The sequence below is a fragment of the Geotrypetes seraphini genome, chromosome 1 (assembly GCF_902459505.1).
Source record: "Geotrypetes seraphini chromosome 1, aGeoSer1.1, whole genome shotgun sequence".
Taxonomy (NCBI): Eukaryota; Metazoa; Chordata; class Amphibia; order Gymnophiona; family Dermophiidae; genus Geotrypetes; species Geotrypetes seraphini.
In genome coordinates this window covers 28926236-28949857 of record NC_047084.1, presented here as the reverse complement: position 1 = coordinate 28949857, position 23622 = coordinate 28926236, and the positions used below count along the sequence as shown (strand labels likewise).

The window sequence follows — 23622 nt, the reverse complement described above, 5'->3', positions numbered from 1 at the left end:
CTTGTGCAGTAGATGCCTAAGTGATTGCCTGTTAATTCCAAGTAGAGAATGACACGGTGGCTGTTGGTAACCGCCATGGATACTTATGCTTCTAGAAGGCTTCAATATCCAATTCTCGTGAGAATTTGCAGGAGCCAGTCAGGAAGCCGCTTAGCACCAAGCAAGAGCGCCAAAGCGTGCTTCTGCTCAGTGCTGCTCAGTGGCTGAAGAAACCCGATCTCACAGCAGCCATCACTGACCGGGTTAGCAGCGGAGCAGGAGCGCGGAAAGCTCGCTCCTGCCCGCTGCACCACCAGGGACCGGCAGAGGAGATATGAGTAGAGGACAGGGCAGGGAGGGGGAACAGAGTGCAGAGCCTGGTGGCAGCTTGCAATAATTTTGGAAGAGGGGTGCTGGCCCAAATATAAACCGGGACCCCAGTTTTTTGGCCCAAAAATCCCGATTTATATTCGAGTATATACGGTAAGTGGGGACACTGCAGAATGCCAGATTCAACTCTGTCCATCTTGTTGGGCAGACTGGATAGACCGCACAGGTATCTGCCAGCATTTACTAAGTTACCTCTGTTTGGGGGAAAATGCATTAACTGCTTGTGTTACAACATTTGTTACTTGCTTGGTATGAATATGTGTTTTTATATAATTTCACAATAGAGTTATGTTTGGTTTAGTACTTAAATAGCGCATACTATTAGACAGTGACACAAATAAGAAACAAAAAAAATGAAGCAAATGTTCTGCCTGCATGTCTCTATTACTTGGATGTAATTTGTTTATGAGAGTGCTTTTATACTTAGGAGGGACAGTGCTGAAATACAAGGCTAAGTGATAACTGCAGTGTTCTCAGCAAAATCTCTTTTGGTTGTCACAGTTTATGTAGACTCGGACTCATCTCCACAATATGTGACTTTAAGCTGTGCGGCTGCCTTACTTAGGAGCCAGATGCCTTTTAGTTGAAAAGTAAAAGATCTTATGATTTCATAAAGCCTGGTTATTTGAGCCAATATTTGGGACTTAATATGATGTGGGTTATAAGTTAAAAAAATAACTATTTGCAAGCAGAATATCAAAAATCTTATATAACCACCAAAAGATATTCATAGAATGAATCCCCTTACCAGAGATTTTAGCAAAGCAGGTATCAAAAAATACAGAGAAAAAACCTCAGTGTTCCCTGAGGAAAAACTCAAGAAACTACTGTGACAAGTACAAAATTGTCATAGAAAACACATCCCTGGTCTAAGAAAAACTCCGTTAAAGTTCAGTAAACATAGTTCTCAAAAAAAGATATTTCCAAAATTCTTTAAATGAAGTAGAAAACCCGCACTTATCATAATGGTATCGTCGTGTCCTCTAGTATAGGCAAGATCAATGCAGCACAGTGAAAAATAATCACCCAGTGCTTTTTCTTTCAATTTTGCATTGGACTGGAGATAGTCTTAGAATATCGTTTTTTGTGAACTGTGTTTACTGAACTTTAACAGAGTTTTTCTTAGACCAAGGATGTGTTTTCTATGACAATTTTGTACTTGTCATAGTAGTTTCCTGAGTTTTTCCTCAGGGAGCACTGAGGTCTTGTCTCTGTATTTTTTGATACCTGCTTTACAAAAGTCTCTGGTAAGGGGATTTATTCTATGAATATCTTTTGGTAGTTATATGGGTTATAAGTTATTTTGAAAGGTGTAGGCTTATGGTGGTAGATAATGTTATTTCATGTATTTTAAATTATGGGGCTTTTTTGTACACCACATGGACACATTATTGGGAATGTATGGTATTATGTGTTACATTTAGTAAGTAAATTTAATTATGGGTCAAAATTATGCTACTCCTTTACATCTTCATTTTCCTAAAATTAATGGAATTCTCTTTTTAGATTTTCTCTTCTCCTTTATAACTACCCTTCTCTCATTGAATGTAACTAACCAATTCTGGTATATTATTTGTATTGTAAACCACTCTCCAGTTTAAGTTTTTTATTGAATTTTTTTTCCATTTAACAACAAGTGTCATAAATTTTCATACAATTATCTTAACAATACACTTGATATTTTTATAATATATTTTATATATAACATTTCTTGTCTTATTTTTCTTATGGTTTTATATATCATATAATTGTAATTATTTTTCTTATAAAGTTATACAATATATATATTGTAATGATTTTATCAATTATTATTTAAATATGAACCTTTTCCCCCCCCTTTATTACGTTATTTTCATGTAAGAATATCATCTATTATAATATTTTATTTATAATGTATGATAAAGAGAATAATTCCCTCCCCTTAACCCCTCCCCCCCTCCTTCTTTATACTATTTTCTTATCATGGGAAAATGAAATTCAAATATTGCAATATTCTGTTAATGGTCCCCAAATCTTCTTGAACTTATTCATATATCCTTTTTGTGTTGCAAATGCATGTTCCATCTTATATATATGGCAAACTGTAAACCACTCTAACGGCTTAAGATATTATTTAATTATTACCACTTTGAAAAATTCAGATAACTGAAAGAAGAGAAATATAAGTTTAAACATTATATTTTAATATTAAGATTCCTTTGAACATTTAGAACCTCAGTCATATAAAAAATAGATATTACAGTACAAAAATAACTAAGTGAGATTTCATTTTTTAAGGCCTATATAAATAACATGGTGATTAAACATTACACAATGGCTCTAAAGCAGAAAGTTTGGAGAGCTTGGCGTTCTGTTGTTAAATCCAGCTGGAAAAGCAGAGCAGAGGAAGCTTGTCGTGTTCGTGCTGAAGAAGTCTGCATACAACTTTATAATGATTATGAAACAAGAACAGCGGAGGTAAATTTAAGAAACTTTTTTTTCTTTAGCTAGCAATGGGCATGTAGTAAAAGTGCTCATGGCAGGTACTGCAAATTTTCAGGAAGATATGTTTATTTAAAATCTTGCTATACCACTCCTTGAAATAACTTACCCCCTCTTCTACGAAACTGTGATAGCAGTTTCTAGCGCAGAGAGTCGTGCTGTGAATGGCCCGCACTGCTCCCGACGCTCAGAGTTCCTATGAGCAGCGGAAGCAGCAGGAGCCATTCAGCGCGTCTCTCTGCGCTAGAAACTGCTATCGCAGTTTTGTAGAAGAGGGGATTAGTGGTTTTACAACTTTAAAAAGAAAAGAACTGCAGTATAACATGCGTAGTAGGTTTAAAAGTCAAAGATTAAATTTGCAATAATAACCATCACTGCCTGTGCAGCCTTCTCACAGTCTAGACCTGATCTCATTCCTTCCCAATACCCCCGCTTCCCCCAGCATAAGCTTTAAAGACGAAACCTGGACCACCACCCCTTGGTCAGATCACCTACGATGCAACTTTAACTTACACTGGCTCAAAAAACAAAACCAAAGGCCACCAAGAACTACCCATAAAGAAAAAATAATTTGGACTAGAGGTCAACTAAATCCTGAAGAATTCTGGTCCCATTACAACCCAACACCCATCACAGACCCAAACCCCAACTTCATCCCAAGTTGGAATAACTTCAGCATCCAGGTTCTAAACGACCTGGCTTCACTGAAACCCTGCAAGAAAAAACACCGCTCATCTGCCAACTGGTTTGACGCCAACCTCCTAGCTCTGAAACGAGAAGTTGCCAAACTAGAAAAAATTTGGTGCAAATCCAGCACAGACACTGACAGATATTCCTGGCGTATAAAAGTTATTGAATACAAAAGAATGATCAAAGAGAAACGCTCCAAATATTACGCCAAATAAATCAATATCCCATCCCTGAACAGCAATAAACTCTTCAGACTAGTCAACTCCTTATTTGACATCAACTCATATAAAAGCTCCCCCACAGATCTTCCACCCTCCCCAACAAACCTAGCCAACTACTTCGCCAAAAAAATTCATAACTTAAAAACTACTCTTCAACAACAAACACCAGCCCACCAACCAACCTACCTACCCCAAACAATGAAGGTTCAACCGCCGACATGACTTGGAATCGCTTTGAAAACCCATACTGGAACCTATTTCTCGAGCTATACTCTAAATATTCCAAATCCAACTGCCTACTAGATAACTGCCCACCCTCCATCATGAAAATAGCTCCCCCCCTTCAAAGTGGAGCTCTTCAACTGGGTCACCCTCTGCCTGTCCACCTGTTACTTCCCGCTGAAGCTCGGCCACATCCTCATATCTCCAACCATTAAAAACCCCAAAGAACCACTCTCCACAGCCACCAACTACAGACCCATTGCCAACATTCCCTTCTTCCTCAAAATCATGGAAGGCCTTGTCAACCGGGACCACATGTCATACCTCGAGAAGTTCGATATCCTTCATGACTCCCAGTCTGGATTCCGCACTAACTACAGCACGGAAACCGTCCTAGCTTCACTAACCGGCCACCTCCTCCAACTATTCTCCCAGGGAAATTGCGCTCTGCTACTCCAGTTTGATCTCAGTAGTGCCTTTGACCTGGTAGACCATGACATTCTGCTTAGTTGCCTCGATTCCATAGGCATTTTGGGACAGGTACTAACTTGGCTCACAGGCTTCCTAAAAAACCGCACCTACCAAGTCCACAATGAGGGAACCTACTCCCATACCTGGTCCAACCCCTGTGGAGTTCCACAAGGCTCCCCCCTATCACCTTCCCTATTCAATATCTACATGGCTTCACTGGAACACATGTTATCTGCCCGAAAGCTGAAATCCTACATTTATGCAGATGACATTACAATTGTCATCCCCATCTCCTCACTGTCACAAGAAACAGAACAGCACATCTCTTCAGTACTCACCATGGTCGAACACTGGACCACCTGGTTCAAATTAAAACTAAATCCAGAAAAGACTAAACTCTTCCTTGCAAGTCCCAAGCACAAATTAACAACTACCACCCTACAACTCAACGGTCTAACTTACCCTATCAATCCCACCATCAAAATCCTTGGAGTCATCCTAGACCGCTGCCTAACCTTCAAAGACCACACCAATGCTCAGGTCAAAAAATGCTTTTACACCCTCTGGAAAACTCCGTACCATCAAACATTACTTTGACTTCCCCTCCTTCAGACTTCTGGTCCAATCCCTAATCTTAAGCACCCTGGATTACTGTAATATCATATATTTGGGCTCCTATAAGAAAACCACCAAACGTCTGAGACTCATTCAAAACACCGCCGTCCGACTAATCTATGGCCTTAAAAAGTCAGACCATATCAGCCCTTACTACAGAAAACTTCACTGGTTGCCAATAGAAGCAAGAATCATCTTCAAATTCGCCTGCCTCTGCTTCAAAACCTTATCTGGCTCATCTCCGATATATCTGTATCACCACTTTGCATTCCCAGGCACCAATCGAACGCGCAATGCCTATCTGTTTACTTACCCATCCCCAAAGGGATGCACCTACAAAAGATTCCTTAATAGAACTCTCTCATTCCAAGCTGGCAGATGGACAGATTGCCTAACCACCCTCATCTCATCTGCCCCATCGTACTCTTCCTTCAGGAAATCTCTCAAATCTTACCTCTATGATAAATTTCTCGAACCCCTCCCCTCCAAATAACCAAACTCTACCACCTCTCCTTCCCCCGACCTCTCTTTGCATAGTAATCCACTTCAACCGCATTATACAGTGTCTTGCATCGTATCTTGTTCTTAAGTTGCTCGCACTGTATTTTCACTGTATAAATATCTCCGCTGTAAATGTACAGGCTCTTGCATTGTAAATCTGCATTGTATCTTCGCTGTATAAACACCATGCTGAATATGTAAAGTCCCCTGCATTGTAAACTGCGCTCAAATGCATAGTACATTCCCTTGCATTGTATCTTCGCTGTGTGTGTACAGTCTCTTGCATTGTAAACCTCTCTGAACTGTTTGTGGTATTGCGGTATACAAAAATAAAGTTGTTATTATTATTAGTGCTCAGGAAAAGCCACAGAATTAAATGGTCTTAAATTTCCCAAAGTAGGTTTCCATTTAAAGAAAAGAAGGAAGAACATTCCAAAGGGCAAGAGCAAGTTAAAAAAAAAAAATGCTGAATACCTGGTAGAATCCAGCCTGGTAGTAGACAAAGACAGGATAAATACTGCAAGTATGGCTCTTTAGTAGGAGTTTAAAGGATTAAAAGACTATGTAAATTATATAGAATTCCAGTATAATATGTTCTGTGGGTCAGAATTAACATTTTAAGCTTCATGTGGTAACAAATTTGGTAGCCAGTGCACCTCTCTGAGTAGAGTAGTTTCATGATTGATTTTTCCCAAATTTGTGAATAATTTAATAGCTGTATAGCAGAAGGTTAGCATCAAGAAAAAGGATGGAGGGGCAGGGAGTAAGAAGAGAACTGTTTACAATAAGAGGGAGTAAGAGTGGGAGGGGTAAGAAAAACATCCATACCATGAAAGGGTAGATGAAGGGATATTTTGTTTTGTTAAAGTACCATTCCACACAGTAACTCCGCTTGCTTCCCTCTTCTCTATAAGTAAGGTGCAAGAAAATGTAGACTTAAGTGGGGAAAGAAAGGGTAGCGTAAGGATATTGGAACCACATTTTGAGTGGGTGGGACAGAGTGAGGTTATGGAATGATATCTGGAGAAAGAAAGGTGTACCAAGGAGGTTAAGTTAAGCAGTATAAGGATCACAGAAGATAGAAAGTTAGATGAAGATGATGTAGAGGCGGAATGAGATAGATATGCCAAGCGCAAGGCAAGAGGAGTGGAGCTGAGAGCTAGCATAGGATGAGAAGGGGGGGGCAGGAGATGTATGTTGAGAATTATGAAAATACTTGAGAAGCAGAAGCAGGCAATTAAGCTTTTAGGTTTCATTTATAATAATTAACCTTCCTGTGTTGTGCTGACCACCTGAAAGAGACTTCTCGGCCAGGTTAAGAACATAAGAATTGCCGCTGCGGGGTCAGACCAGTGGTCCATCATGCCCAGCAGTCCGCTCACGCGGCGGCCCTCTGGTCAAAGACCAGCACCCTAACCGAGACTAGCCCTAATAGCGCACATTCTTGTTCAGCAGAAACTTGTCTAACTTTGTCTTGAATCCCTGGAGGGTGTTTTCCCCTATAACAGCCTCCGGAAGAGCGTTCCAGCTTTCTACCACTCTGGGTGAAGAAGAACTTCCTTATGTTTGTACGGAATCTATCCCATTTCAACTTTAGAGAACGCCCTCTTGTTCTCCCTACCTTGGAGAGGGTGAACAACCTGTCCTTATCTACTAAGTCTATCCCCTTCAGTACCTTGAATGTTTCGATCATGTTCCCTCTCAATCTCCTCTGTTCGAAGGAGAAGAGGCCCAGTTTCTCTAATCTTTCGCTGTACGGGAGCTCCTCCAACCCCTTAACCATCTTAGTCGCTCTTCTCTGGACCCTTTTGAATAGCACTGTGTCCTTCTTCATGATAACCCGTGCTGGACACAGTACTCCAGGTGAGTACCATGGCCTGGTACAGCGGCATGATAACCTTTTCTGATCTGATCGTGATCCCCTTCTTTATCATTCCTAGCATTCTGTTTGCCCTTTTTGCTGCTGCCACACATTGCATGGACAGCTTCATCGACTTGTCGATCAGAACTCCCAAGTCCCTTTCCTGGGAGGTCTCTCCAAGTACCGCCCCGGACATCCTGTATTCGTGCATGAGATTTTTGTTACCGACATGCATCACTTTACACTTATCTACGTTGAACCTCATCTGCCATGTCAATGCCCATTCCTCAAGCCTGATTATGTCACGTTGCAGATCTTCGCAATCCCTCAGCGTCTTCACTACTCTGAATAACTTTGTATCGAATGCAAATTTAATCACCTCGCTCATCGTAGCTATGTCCAGCTCCAGTAGTAAGGAATTCAGTGCTGTGCATAGCTCTGAAGCCATTTTGGGAGCTGTGAAATCCATTCACTTGAATGAGGAAGTTGGACAGTTGGGTATTTGTGCAGAATTTTAACAGCTTTGCAGGCCAAGGTATTCCAGCTATTGCCTGAAGCTTATGATTTTGCTTAGCTCAAGGCTTAGGGCTTTTGGTATATGTGTCAGTGCAATCATTGACAATGCTGTGGGGTATATACCTTTGCTTAAGCATGTATTGACAAGGTGTGTCAGCCATATATTTATTTTATTTATTTTGTTTTATATTCTGTTCTCTCCAATGAGCTCAGAACGGGTAACAAGATTGACATACCTAATGCATTAATAGGCTTCCTTACTGGCTCCTGCAAATTCTCGGGAGCCAGTAAGGAATCCACTCAGCATCGAGCAGTAGCACCAAATCGCACTCCTGCTCATGCTTCTCAGTGGCCGAAGAAACTTGCAGCGGCCAGTTAGCAGCGGGGTAAGAACTCGGAAAGTGTGCTCTTGCCTGCTGCACCTCCACTGGGGATCGGCCAATGAGGTATGAGGTTACGGCAGGGAGGGGGGCTGTGGGCAGAGCCTGGGAGGGACGAAGGGTGCAGAGTCTGACGGGAGGGGGAGGGAGGGAGGGAAGGGTGCTGGGTGCAGAGCCTGAGAAGGGAGGGAGGGAAGGATGGGTTCTGGGTGCAGAGTCTAACAGGGGAGGGAGGGAAGGAAGGAAGGGGGTTGGGTGCAATGCCTGACAGAGGAGGGAGGGAAGGGTGCAGAGTGCGGAGCTTGGCAGGGAAGGGGTTGGGTGCAGAGCCTGACAGGGCAGGGCACTTGAATATTAAGCCACCCGACTTATATTTGAGTCTACCATTATTATTTTTTTTTTTTCCTCCTTTTTGGGGGGAAAGGTGGTGTCGGCTTTTATTCGAGTATGTATGGTATATTTGCAGTTCTTAATTTGTAATGTACAATGCATGTAATACCATCATGGTAATGTAATGGAAAATGTTTGCTCACATTAACTCAGTCCTTTTGCTCGCGAATAAAAAGTTTTTGCTTACATGAACTCAGTCCTTAGAGGGAACATTGCACCCTACTGTCCTTATGACAAAGATATCAATAAAACTAGACCATAACTGAATGTTAGCTACATAAATAGATGGTGATATACATTTCCTCTTTAAAAATATAAATTAATAAATTGGCCACTGAGGGGGGCCATGATGGCCTCCATCACTACTCCTGCCTGGTTAAATTGTGCTGACAAGACCAGGAGCCGGTATGCAGCAGCACTTAACCAGACCATGCCACTGTATATTGGCTTTGACTGCCATGACATCCTCTGGTTAGTATCAGGACAGTCTGAATAAGAATTGAGAAATTATGTAGGCATTGACAGTATTCATTACCGGTACCCATATCATTAACCAGGGATGTAATGCCACACAAAAGGCAGTCCTAACTGTAACCAGTTACATAGTCAGTGCCATATCTGCCTAATTATCAACTGTACCCATATAACTTCCAGGCACTGCCAGATATTCAGACCCTGTGCCTGGGTCTAAGATAGTTAGCAGTAGCCATGGTTTACAGAAACACTGGCACCAACCACTTCTGTTCCTTTAAACTCTGATGCTCCCACTCAACAAATTACAGTTATTAATTCAGAACCGTTTGTAAGTATTGTAGTATAAATTAAATTAGTACTTCAAAAAGTTGGGGGTTTTTTTTTTCTATTTTGTTTCTTGTAAACAAATATTGATCATTATATTGAAACTGAACCTGCATTTCTCTTTCAAGAAGAGATTTTTTGATTATTATGATTAATGGTTCTGCTTTAGACATTATTCAGGTGTTCCTTTTTATTCTCAATTTTAGAAAATATTCTGAATTTTGTCTTCTAGTTAAATAATGCTTTAGAAGAGGCAAGAGCAGAGATTCAGAGACTGCACAGTGACAGGGAGCAATTTGAAGGCTCCATGAAGAAAGCATTTATGCGTGGTGTATGTGCTTTAAATATGGAAACAATGAGCGTGTTTCAAGTTAGAGATAATAGCACAGATCATGGTGAGTATAAGGACACAAACATATTTTTATATGCAAGTATTAACAGATCATTGTTATAAATGTAATGAAATGACACTTTGAGCTTTCTGGTCTTTCAAATGTATTGTGGAAAATTGCCACAAGGTGTTATTGTAATCCAGAAAATTTAACATATTCCTTTTATATAGTAATTTAACATTTAAAGTAGCAGTCTTATTATCATGTAATTAAACAATTCATTTGGCAAATACATCAGTCATTAAGATCCTCCTTTGCTCTGATTGTAATTTTTTTTGCTTGAAAATATTGGTACTTAAAGTTTTTGGAAAATTATTTTTAGTCATTCTTAACATTATAAGCATATGTAAGGGAGGTCATGTGATGCTACGAGCAAGGCACAGCTCATTTCTGGGCTGCTCATGGATTCCTCTGCTCCAATCAACTTCATTGTGTGAAAAATAGTGGAGATCCAGCCCAGCAAGTTGTTCCGTGGTGAGACATTGATCCATGGACAAGTATATGAAGGGAACAGATGCAGATATATATCATGTAAACAAAAGAATGACAAGGAAAAGGACAAGCCACAAGGTGGCAGAATGGCGAAGGCTGTTTATGCTTATTTGCTCTGTCGGAAGAAATATTGGTGGCAGACTCAACATAAGCAGTAGTAAAAGCCCTGGGCTCCAGGTTAGATGGGGCATTTGGCCTTTATCTGCCGTCATGTTTCTATCAAGAGGGCCTGGGATAGGCATGTGGAATCTCTCAGAGAGAGAAAGAGATAATGGTTACTACAGATGGGCAGACTAGAAGGGCCATTTGGCCTTTATCTGCCATCATGTTTCTATGATAGACAAAATTCATGAACAGTTAGATGTCATGCCACAAATTTTCACTGATTATTCCAAACACATGGAAGAGCTAGAGACTCATGTGGGAATGATAGAAGATGATCTCCAAGGACAGTAGCAGATCTACAGTAGCAGATTTGTGTGAAATCCTCGGGGCTCAGAATGATAAATTAGAGGACCCTGTCATAACAATTTGATTGATGGGTATACAGAGGCAATAGTAGAACATAAACTGGCAGGGGTGCTGGCTCATTGGCTTACACAGAAATTCACCTTAGCTGAAACTGTGGAACCTCTCATAATAGAAAGAGCACATAGGCTGAGGTTACAGTGTAACATGATCAAGCTCAAACTGGTCATTGCTCGTTTTCTGAATTATGTAAAAAAGAATGAGCTCTGACATAAATATAGAAACAAAAGAGATCCAGTGCACACATTCCAAGATTTTTCTAATAAACTAGCCTGCTGTTTACTTCTGTCTATGTGGGATTTGTTGCTAAGCAAATCAGATTTCGCTTGTAATAGCTAGCTGTACTGTGGGTACACTGAGCCAGAAAATTGATCTTCTATTCCACAGTGTAAGGAACAGGGGTATTACTCAATCAGTTGTCTGGTGAACCAAACCCCTGCAATGGTAGAGTGATCATATCTCTATGATACAATAGGAAACATGTTCTTTTCTAGCATAGTATTTGTTTGTTTTTTGTTGGGGTGGGGTTAACAGCACAAGTAATGCTATGAGGTTCTTTAACAAATAGTTGGGAGTTGCAACAAGCCCTCAGATTGTTGTTTTGGTTGAACATAGTTTTGGTTTTGTTGGCTTGAACTGTACTTGACTTCCTTGCAAGGAGTGGCAACATTTGTTGAGTGCATAGTCCATAGGTCTCCATAGAAGCCTACATTGGGCAACACCGAGGATTTGTTTTTCAGCACCTCCTATGGATGGGAGCAAACGATGGCAGGAATGAGCTGTTTGTGTTACTGTTGAATGAAATCCTGCACCGTGCTTTTCATTATCTAGATAAAAGAAGGGACTATTTCAGTCTTTTGTTTCTTTGATGTGCATGTGGTATGTACGTATGTGTGTTTGTGTGGCTGTATGTGTTATAGTAATCTGATATAGAAGAACTTTATGGAGCAAGCATGTATTTTTTGGGTGGGATATTCAAGGTAGTTGGGTTTTCAGTGAAAGATTCTATAGTGAGGGGTGTAGATTAGGGTAGCAGGAGCCCATACCTGTCTAAAGTTGATTCGCTCCACAGCTCCTCAGTATCTCTCCTCTCTCATTTGTCCCCGCACTCCTCCCTCCCCCCATCACTACACTCATCAGATAAGAAGTCTTTACACTTCTCTACGGCCAACTCCAGACTCCATCCCTTCTACTTTGCTGCACCATATGCCTGGAACAAAGTGCCTGACTCCATTTCTGGCAGTATTCAAATCCAGACTCAAAACCCATTTCTTTGAAGAGCTTTCAGTTCTAAATTCCAACCCACCTTCTAGCACCAATATCTGTCTTATCATTCCCTCTGTAATTCCCCCATCTGAGCACTGTGTATTGATGCACCTTCTTGTCCAGTTTGTCCGTCTTGACTAGATTGTAAGATCTTTTGAGCAGGGACTGTCTCTTCTATGTTTTGATGTACAGCACTGTGTATGTCTAGTAGCGGTATAGAAATGCTTAGTATTAGTAGGAACCCATATGTATCTAAAGTGACTCCTTTTCACACAGCAGCTGAATGGTTGTGTGTGATAAATTGAATGATAAGGGGGGGGAAGGAGTTTGGGTTGTGAGGGTAAAAGTAATTGTTTTGCAAATTTGGTTGATGGTCCTGTTGGAAGACATGGAAAAACAACCTATGTACTGCAGTAGTATTTATCTGGGAAATATGGGAGGTTTTGGTATGGAGGGATGGGCTTCCCACTCTTTATTTTGCTGAAAATAATACAACGAAAGCTACAATCATATGTTGAGCAAGAACTACCCGAAGACCAGGCTGGTTTCAGAAAAAGTTGAGGAACAAGAGATATTATTGCCATTGTTAGATGGATATTGGAAAAGAGCAAAGAATATCAAAAGCCCCTATACTTTTGCTTCATTGACAATAGCAAAGCTTTTGACTGTGTGGTTCACGATAAACTATTGAGAACTCTAGCACAAATGGGAATACCCAAACACGTAACTCAGCTGATAAGAGCCTCTACAAAAATCAAGAAGCTGCAGTGAGAACAGAATAAAACGTGTCATCAGGCAAGGATGCATCTTGTCACCTTACCTGTCCAACCTTTATGGTGAAGCCATAAAGTTGGTGGGTGAAATATAAACAAGCTGCGCTATACAGATGATACAATGCTCATCACCAGCAGCAAAGAAGACCAGCTGTGTCTACTGAGAAAAGTCAAAACTGAATGTCATAACATTGGATTAGAACTGAACATAAACAAGACGAAGATCATGAACATGGAAAATGATGAAAATTTTGAGCTTGAAGGCGATAGAATAGAAGTGGTAAAGTATTTCAGTCTTTTGAGCTCTTTTGTAAACAAAGATGCAACTAGCAAGGAAGAAATATTTCACAAAATAGCACTTGGTTGCTCCTCAGTGAAGGTTCTGGACAAAGTATTCAAAAGCAAGAAAATAACACTCCAAACAAAGATCAGACTTGTCCATGCACTTATTTTCTCAGTGGTCAATTATGGATGCAAAAGCTGGACACAACAGAAATAAGACAGATAGAAGATTGACTTATTTGAGCTTTGGTGTTGGAGAATGATTTTATGCATGCCTTGGACTGCCAGAAGAACCAACAAATTGATTCTGGAAGAGATCAAATCGACTATGTCAATAGAAGCCCAAATGATGAAGTTATGACTGTCTTATTTTGGTCATATTGTAAGATGAGAAAGATCATTGGAGAAGGACATCATATTTGGGAAGATGGAAGAAACTAGATGAAGAGGGCGACATGCAATCAGATGGCTGGACACGTTGAAAACAACCATGGTGTTGACACTTGCAGGACCTTACTGGACTATCACAAAAATAATTATTTTTAGATCTGTAACTCAAAGTCACCAGGACTCGAGTATGAGTCTATGACACCTAAAGAAGTGATATTGTATATGTTTGTTTATTTAAAAGATGTGTTATACCACTCACCCTTCCAGATCAGAGCGGTTCACAAAATTACAGCCTTAACAATCAGAATTGAAAGAAACTCCATAAAAAATAGGAGAGTCCTAATTTATTTATATAAAAATACCACTCATCGTTACATACATTATTTTCCTACAGTATATCACATCTACATTTCCACATATATTATAAATGCTAGATGAAGAGATCCTAGAAAAATATAAGTAAATCAAAGTTGGGCATTATCATAATCTCTTCTAGCATGTAAGGCATCACTCTGAAATATATAAAATGTGAACAGCACAAAAGTTGAAAAGAAGATTTTAAGTAGGTGACAGTATGAATAGGATGGGCACTCCATTGTACTGTAGGGGTTCTTGGCAAAGGCTTCATATGGCTCATATTTTAAAAAATATCTACAGTGAATATTCATTAGAATACATTTGCATGGATATATTGTATATACTCGAATATAAGTTGATCTGAATATAAGTCTAGACCCCCATTTCCCCCCCCCCCCCACCCAAAATAGGAGGAAAAATGGTTGACTCGAATATAAGACGGGGCTTAATATTCAAGTGCCATGCCCTGCCAGGATCTGGTGGCAGCCATTCGGGGAGTATCGCAGGGCTGGGCAGGAGTTCAAAAAGCTCACTCCTCCATGGCCCAGGTGCACTGCTGGCCGTGAGATCGGAAGGAGGGGCTCACGCGTAGCAGGAGCGTGGAAAGCTCGCTCCTGCCCATACACTGCTGGGCCATCAGTGAAAAGGTATGCGAGAAGAGAGGGGGAAAAAATTGTTAGTATCGGCTGGGACGGGAGATGGGAGGGATTCCTCCTGTCCCGACCTAACAGCAGGCCTGCAGCAAATCTGGGAGGGTGTTGGGTGGTCATTGGGTGATGACCCAAATATAGGACGAGACCCCCATTTTTGGGCCCAAAAATCTCATCCTATATTCAAGTATATACAGTAATTTAAAACCAAAGCCACTCTACATAGTATTGTTACACTGAAAATTAGACTCATTGTGATGCTGTTGTACTATAAGCTTCTTAGAATCAATAACATAAGATAAACCCTGCTGAGTCAAACCAAAATCAATCAAGTCTAGCATCTAGTATCTTACAAATTGGCAGTCTAGAGCGAAGTACATCTGTATTCTCATAGCTCTTCTAAAGGGCTAAATTATAGATTTCTCAAATTTGCCTGCCTAGTAATCATTTATAAACTCTAGGAGGTTGTGTTCAGATTTCTTTTGAACTCTGCTGTGAAGCCAATATAAAAGGCAATTTTGTAACTGCCCATCCACAGTTATATGCCCCTTACATAGAGTAAATTAGCACTTACATGCTATTCTATATGGGCATGCATAAGTGCTATAGCATGTAATTTCAAAGGGAGTGTACAGTGTAGAGCATGGGAGAGGCACAGGCAGAGCAGGCTCTTAACATGTAATTTATCATGAGGGACCAAATTTGGCCTGGGGAAAAATAAGGCAAAGACTCATTTTGAAAAAAATGGGCCAGATTAGATTGGAGGTTTCAGAGAAGTACATTCTCTCTCCTTCCCCACCCCCAAGGGCCTTATAGATTTCCGTGGGAGAGGTCGTTCAGCAGATGCAGCATGCAAACGTGATACACTAAAACAAAGCAGTTAGGGAAGTGCTCTTTTCAAATTCCCCCTCCCCTTTCTTTTACCAGTGACATAAACACACATGCCCACAAAGGCATAGATACCCACCAAGAGGCTAGAAATACTTCATCATGCAAGAATGTAGCCTGCCCCAGCGCTTTCCTTGCTGAGCTAGCTCTTATAGATTTTATTTGTTGCAAATTGTACTGTGAAACCCAGTGCTTGAACTCTAGCTTTCTTAATGATTGCTGTGTATAGTAATAACTTATTAAATAAAATGTATAGTTTGCTGCTGGTTGCTATGTATACTGCCTGCTGGTGGTGGAGATACCTATTGTCTTTGGGATAGTGGCACTATATGGTTAAGCTATAAAATCTGTCTTTTGAAATCTATTAACAGTGGCATCTAATAGCTTTCTGATCTGAGGAAGAAGGGGTTAATTTTGAAAGGTCATCATAAACTACATTAAGTTAGTCCAATAAAAAAGGTGGTATTTTTTCCCCTTTGTTTTGTTTTATTTCTACATGTTACCTTGAAGAATGCTCAGCAACCACACCATTTCATCTAATAGCTAGGAAACCCCCTCAAAGAGGGGAGGGTTGGGAAAATGGAAGAAATATTTTGCTAGAGTAAATTAGGGCGATAAAAAAATGAGTCATTGCTGAAAGCTGGAGTAAACTAACAAAAACAAAGGGAAAGACCTATGTTCCACAGTATAGCTGAGCAAACCAAAATAAAAAAGGTGGAACAATTGTCTCTGAATAATACCGGAAAAATTATTAAAAAGTAAATTTTGTTTGCAAAAAATATTACAAACCATAAAAACACATGTTGTATGAAACAATGTAATAATACATATAATTAAAAACAGCAGTTAACTGCAAATAAATATGTAGTGCAAATAACCAGTAAGCACATAATGAGCCTGTTGTAATCAGGCAAATATGTTGTTTGGCCCCAGTTGACTCCAGGTAAGTGTATGGTGCAAACAACCAGTGAGTACATAATGGGCTATTTGTAATTAGGCAAATGTGTTCGGACCCAACATGGTCTGTGTTTCGACAAAATTATACCTTCATCAGGGGTCCTGATTGCTGATCACAAATAACAGTCAATGAACAAGTGAACAGAAATAGGCAACCAGTGGAGGAAGTGGAGTATGGACGCTTGACTTGTGGGCTCTGTCAAGAGCACTGCTATTTTTGTAGTTAGAACCTACCCTACCTGCTCTCTTTCACACCTCTCTGGTTTTATCAGCTTCTTTAAAGCATGTCGATGAGGAAGCACCTTGAGAAGTTTAAATACATTGCTAAGAAGGAAAAGTGACTGGCAGGTGCTGGAGGAGAAGTAGGGAGGCCTTGCAGTCAAGATGGTGTCAGTGCAGTCCAACTCTGAGGATGATAATGATTTGGCCAGAGCTCTCAGTGATGATGAAGTTACTAAAAAAGGCATTACCACTGGTTTTGTGCCTTGAAATTTGAAATGAAAGGGGTGTGAGCAGATGTTCAAGCAGCTTTGAGAGAGATTCACAAAGAGTTGAGTGAGATTGGCGGGAGAATTGAGCAACTGGAGGAACGCATGGATTCTATGGAAGAGCAACAGTGTACCTTGAGGATGTGGCCCTTGGGAACAGATACCTTTTTTGCATTCATGTGATTTTTGTGATCCAAATTTCAAACCAGAGGTCCAACTTCTGGGCCCCCCCCCCTTGACATTTCTGGGCAGTGGGGTGCCCTCGGGGGGTCTTACCACCTCTGCCTGAGCAAGCTGTTAATCCTTCCACGTCTGTTCTGGGGGATCCGGCGGCTGATCTGGACCTCACTGATCATTTGTTTGATAGTGCAGCCCATCCCGGATTGGGGGATCCGGACTTGGGTACTGGATCTGCGGATCCCTTAGGGGCTCTGGATCCTGGAAATGATCCTATTGTTGTGCACTTGTTTAAGTTTGCAGTGCTACCTGATCTTCCAGGATCCTCAGATACCAGGAGTTCCAGGCAAATACTGACTATAATTAAGGAAGAAACTAAGGATTTTAACACTGATGTTGTTATCCATCTAGGAACAAATGACCTGGCCAACAACTCCACACTTGCAACACAGAAAGGTTTTCGGGAGCTTGGTGAGGGCGTGAAACCTTTTGTAAAGACTTTAGCTTTTTCTGAAATACTGCCTGCATATGGAAAGGGAGAGCAAAGAATGAAAAACACAGAGGACTTTAATAGATGGCTCAGAGCCTGGTGTCATCAAGAAGGTTTCAGGTACATAGGAGGATGGTGAAATACATGGAAGGACAAGAAGCTATATTGCACTGATGGGCTACATATTACTACAGCAGGAAAAAGAAACCTTGCAGAGAAATTTAGACAATATTTTTCTAGGCATTTAAACTAGAAGGACAATTATAGAGACCACCCCCGGCAAAAGAAAAGATGTGATAGTAGTAAAGGCTGCAACATAAGCAATATCAGCAACTCATTTCTTAGTATTGCAACGGAAAGTGAAACGACACAAAAATCCATACGAAAAAGGAGATTATCGCTGAAAAATAGCTGGAAAGTGATGACCACAAATGCTCGCAATCTAAGCAATAAAGTTCATGATCTGCAAGCCCTGATATTAGAGGCAGATCTAGATATTGTTGCTATCACAGAGACATGGTTCAGTGAATCACATGGATGGGATGTAAACATACTGGGATATAATCTTTTTAGGAAGGACAGAGATGGTCATAAAGGTGGAGGAGTAGCTCTCTATGTAAAAATCAATATCCAAGCGACCGAAATGCAAGGGACCTGGGGAGAGGAAGAAGCGATATGGATTGCTCTGAAAAGAGAAGATGGAACTTCTATCTACGTGGGTGTAGTCTACAGACCTCCGACTCAATCGCAGCAGATTGATAAGGATCTGATAGTGGATATCCAAAAGTTTGGAAGGAAAGAGGAAGTTCTGCTGTTGGGAGATTTCAACCTGCCGGATGCAGACTGGAATGTTCCGTCTGCGGAATCGGAAAGAAGTAGGGAGATTGTGGATGCCTTTCAAGAGGCTCTGCTCAGACAAATGGTGACGGAACCCACAAGGGAAAAAGCGATATTGGATCTGGTCCTCACAAATGGAGAGAGTATCTCTAATGTTCGAGTAGGTGCTCACTTGGGTAGTAGCGATCATCAAACGGTTTGGTTTGATATAACGGCTAAAGTGGAGAGCGGCCGCACGATACTTAAAGTCCTAGATTTCAAACGTACGGACTTTAATGTAATGGGAAAGTACCTGAAGAAAGAGCTGTTAGGATGGGAGGACATAAGAGAAGTGGAAAGACAGTGGTCTAAGCTGAAAGGAGCGATAAAAATGGCTACGGACCTTTATGTGAAGAAAATCAATAAAAACAAGAGAAAAAGGAAGCCGATATGGTTCTCCAACCTAGTGGCTGAGAAAATAAAGGCGAAAGAGTTGGCGTTCCTGAAATATAAAAAAATCCAAGAAGAGGAGAGCAGAAAGGACTACAGGGTGAAACTGAAAGAAGCCAAGAGAGAGATACATTTGGCGAAGGTACAGGCGGAAGAACAAATGGCTAAAAATGTAAAAAAGGGAGATAAAAATTTTTTCAGATATATTAGTGAAAGGAGGAAGATAAAAAATGGAATTGCTAGGCTAAAAGATGCTGGGAACAAATATGTGGAGAGTGATGAGAAGAAAGCAAATGTGCTAAACAAATACTTCTGTTCTGTGTTCACAGAAGAAAATCCTGGAGAAGGACCGAGATTGTCTGGCAAAGTTACATGAGAAAATGGAGTACATAAGAACATAAGCAGTGCCTCTGCTGGGTCAGACCAGAGGTCCATCGTGCCCAGCAGTCCGCTCTCGCGGCGGCCCAACAGGTCCAGTACCTGTGCAGTAATCCTCTATCTATACCTCTCTATCCCCTTTTCCAGTAGGTAATTGTCTAATCCTTTCTTAAACCCCATTACTGTACTCTGCCCTATCACGTCCTCTGGAAGCGCATTCCAGGTGTCCACCACACGTTGGGTAAAGAAGAACTTCCTAGCATTCGTTTTGAATCTGTCCCCTTCTATCTTTTCCGAGTGCCCTCTTGTTCTTTTATTTTTGAAAGTTTGAAGAATCTGTCTCTCTCTACTTTCTCTATGCCCTTTATGATCTTGTAAGTTTCTATCAAATCCCCTCTAAGTCTCCTCTTCTCCAGAGAAAAGAGACCCAATTTCTCCAATCTCTCAGCGTATGAAAGGTTTTCCATACCTTTTATCAGACGTGTCGCTCTCCTCTGGACCCTCTCGAGTAACGCCATATCCTTCTTAAGGTATGGTGACCAAAATTGGACGCAGTACTCCAGATGCGGGCGCACCATCGCCCGATACAACGGCAGAATAACTTCTTTCGTTCTGGTCGCAATACCCTTCTTGATTATACCAAGCATTCTATTCGCTTTCTTAGCGGCCGCTGCACACTGTGCCATCGGCTTCATTGTTGTGTCCACCATTACCCCCAAGTCCCTTTCCTGTATACTCTCCTTCAATAATATCCCTCCCATCGTATAGTTGTACCTCAAGTTTCTGCTTCCCATATGTAATACTTTACATTTCTCAACGTTGAACTTCATCTGCCACCTCGTCGCCCATTCCCCTAGCTTGTTCAAGTCCCTTTGCAATTCTTCGCAGTCTTCTATAGTCCGAGCACCACTAAAAAGTTTGGTGTCGTCTGCAAATTTTATTATCTCACACTTTGTCCCTGTTTCTAGATCATTTATGAATATATTAAATAGCAGTGGCCCGAGCACCGAGTAGATTCTGCACCGTTCACGGAGGAGGGTGTTTATGAGCAACTTGAAAAACTGAAGGTGGACAAAGCGATGGGACCAGACGGGATCCATCCCAGGATACTAAGGGAGCTCAGAGAGGTTCTGGCGAGTCCTATTAAAGACTTGTTCAACAAATCTCTGGAGATGGGAGTGATTCCTGGGGATTGGAGGAGAGCGGATGTGGTCCCTATTCATAAAAGTGGTCACAGGGATGAAGCAGGAAACTACAGGCCGGTGAGCCTCACTTCAGTTGTTGGAAAAATAATGGAAGTGTTGCTGAAAGAAAGGATAGTGTACTTCCTTGAATCTAATGGGTTACAGGATCCGAGGCAACATGGCTTTACAAAAGGTAAATCGTGCCAAACGAACCTGATTGAATTTTTTGATTGGGTGACCAGAGAGCTGGATCGAGGACATATGCTAGATGTAATTTACTTGGATTTCAGCAAAGCCTTTGATACAGTTCCTCATAAGAGGCTGTTGAACAAACTTGAAGGGCTGAAGTTAGGACCCAAAGTGGTGAACTGGGTCAGAAACTGGCTGTCGGACAGACGCCAGAGGGTGGTGGTTAATGGAAGTCGCTCAAAGGAAGGAAAGGTGACTAGTGGAGTCCCTCAGGGTTCGGTGCTGGGGCCAATCCTGTTCAATATGTATGTGAGTGACATTGCTGAAGGGTTAGAAGGAAAAGTGTGCCTTTTGCAGATGATACCAAGATTTGTAACAGAGTAGACACCGAAGAGGGAGTGGAAAATATGAAAAAGGATCTGCAAAAGTTAGAGGAATGGTCTAATGCCTGGCAACTAAAATTCAATGCAGAGTAATGCATTTGGGGATTAATAATAGGAAGGAACCATATATGCTGGGAGGAGAGAAGCTGATATGCATGGACGGGGAGAGGGACCTTGGGGTGATAGTGTCCGAAGATCTAAAGGCGAAAAAACAGTGTGACAAGGCAGTGGCTGCTGCCAGAAGGATGCTGGGCTGTATAAAGAGAGGCGTAGTCAGTAGAAGGAAGAAGGTGTTGATGCCCCTGTACAGCTCATTGGTGAGGCCCCACTTGGAGTATTGTGTTCAGTTTTGGAGACCGTATCTGGCGAAAGACGTAAGAAGACTTGAGGCGGTCCAGAGGAGGGCGACAAAAATGATAGGAGGCTTGCGCCAGAAGACGTATGAGGAGAGACTGGAAGCCCTGAATATGTATACCCTAGAGGAAAGGAGAGACAGGGGAGATATGATTCAGACGTTCAAATACTTGAAGGGTATTAACGTAGAACAAAATTTTTTCCAGAGAAAGGAAAATGGTAAAACCAGAGGACATAATTTGAGGTTGAGGGGTGGTAGATTCAGGGGCAATGTTAGGAAATTCTACTTTACGGAGAGGGTAGTGGATGCCTGGAATGCGCTCCCGAGAGAGGTGGTGGAGAGTAAAACTGTGACTGAGTTCAAAGAAGCGTGGGATGAACACAGAAGATTTAGAATCAGAAAATAATATTAAATATTGAACTAGGCCAGTTACTGGGCAGACTTGCACGGTCTGTGTCTGTGTATGGCCGTTTGGTGGAGGATGGGCAGGGGAGGGCTTCAATGGCTGGGAGGGTGTAGATGGGCTGGAGTAAGTCTTAACAGAGATTTTGGCAGTTGGAACCCAAGCACAGTACCGGGTAAAGCTTTGGATTCTTGCCCAGAAATAGCTAAGAAGAAAAATTAAAAAAAATTAAATTAAAAAAAAAATTTAAATTGAATCAGGTTGGGCAGACTGGATGGACCATTAGGGTCTTTATCTGCCGTCATCTACTATGTATGTTACTATGTTATTGCTGAATCTTTACAGGAATTGAGCTTGGCCGCTCCTTCCACTTCTTCTACTTCTCCCTGGCTTTGTAGTTTGTGCTCACAATCTGCAAACTTTTCCTAGCATCCAGATATGAGTTTTATAGTCTCTGAGCAGTTTGACTCTCCAGAAGGTCCTTTGAGGAATGCTAGAGCCATGTCCTGCTTGTATCCACTGTGCAGGAATGTCAGCAGCTTTTGGGACAGCCCAAGGTGGATTCCCTGGTGGCTCAGGTGACTTGGCGCAACTCTCTTCCCAGTGATGGGGGAGTTGTGTTGAAAGATATGCAGGACTGTCGGGTGGATGTGGTTCTCCGGAAAGTTTTTGAAACGGCTAATTTAGGCATTAAAGCTGCTGTAGTGACATCCTTTGTGGCACACGCGTGTCTCTCTTGGCTACGTATGCTGGAGACTGATGCGGTGGAGCCTCCTCCTCAGCTTCTGATGGCTGGGATGGATTATATGGCAGATGCCTCATATGAACTTTTGAAAGTGATGGCAAAGGTATCAGCATATTCTGTTTCGGCACATCAAATACTTTGAGTTCGGCAGTGAGCTGGTGATTCCACCTCCAAGGCAACTTTGGCTCAGCTACCTTTTAAGGGGCAGTTATTGTTTGGTAAGGGTCTGAATGATTTCATGGATTCAGTAATGGACCATCACCCGAAGACCCTGCCGGATAGTAGAGCAAGATTCAAGGGTTCTGGGTGTTCTACTATATGTGGCTCCTGCCAGAATTTTCGTGACTCCAGGCAATATATTTCTTCCTTGTCGCAGAGGTTTTCACAGTGTTCCCAGGGTCGGTATGCGAGCTACAGGCATTCCCAGCTGCCACTGCCCATCCTACCTGACCTGTCCGAAAGACACACCAGGGAGTCGAGTGCTCCTCTGAGGAAAGGGGGTTGGCTCTCGGAGTTTCTACCTGCCTGATTGCGCATTACAGTAGACCAGTGGGTTTTGGAAATTATTCAGTCAGGCTACAAACTGGAATTTGTCCAACCCCTGCCAGATTGTTTCGTGACTTCTGCCGGGAGACTAGACAAAGTGTGCAGAGTCCAGGCTACTGTTCAGCGCTTGCTGGATATTCGAGCTATAGAGCCGAGCTCAGGCAGATACTCTGTATACTTTATCGGTCTGTCTCTGTATATGGCCGTTTGGTGGAGGATGGGCTGGGGAGGGCTTCAATGGCTGGGAGGGTGTAGATGGGCTGGAGTAGGTTTTAACAGAGATTTTATCAGTTGGAACCCAAGCACAGTACCGGGTAGAGCTTTGGATTCTTGCCCAGAAATAGCTAAGAAGAAAAAATTAAAAAAAAAATCTGGAAGCAGGGACTCTAGATCAATTAATATATTTTTGAACCCTGTATCATGGCCTTTTGGAAATCAATTTGGTCTCAAATTAATTGTTTATTAGAAAACCATGTAGCTCTATCATATGATACAATTCTATTTGGGACATCCATGAGAATAAAAAGT

General features: G+C 41.6%; 1 protein-coding gene across 1 annotated transcript in view; it reads left to right on the top strand.

Moving 5' to 3' along the window:
- The window catches only part of POC5 (POC5 centriolar protein), a 201582-nt gene that overhangs the window by 140181 nt on the left and 37779 nt on the right, over window positions 1–23622 (top strand). The window contains exons 8-9 of the mRNA XM_033929309.1: window positions 2647–2826; window positions 9748–9910. Coding sequence (XP_033785200.1) covers window positions 2647–2826; window positions 9748–9910 — 343 coding nt within the window. The remainder of the gene's footprint in view (window positions 1–2646; window positions 2827–9747; window positions 9911–23622) is intronic.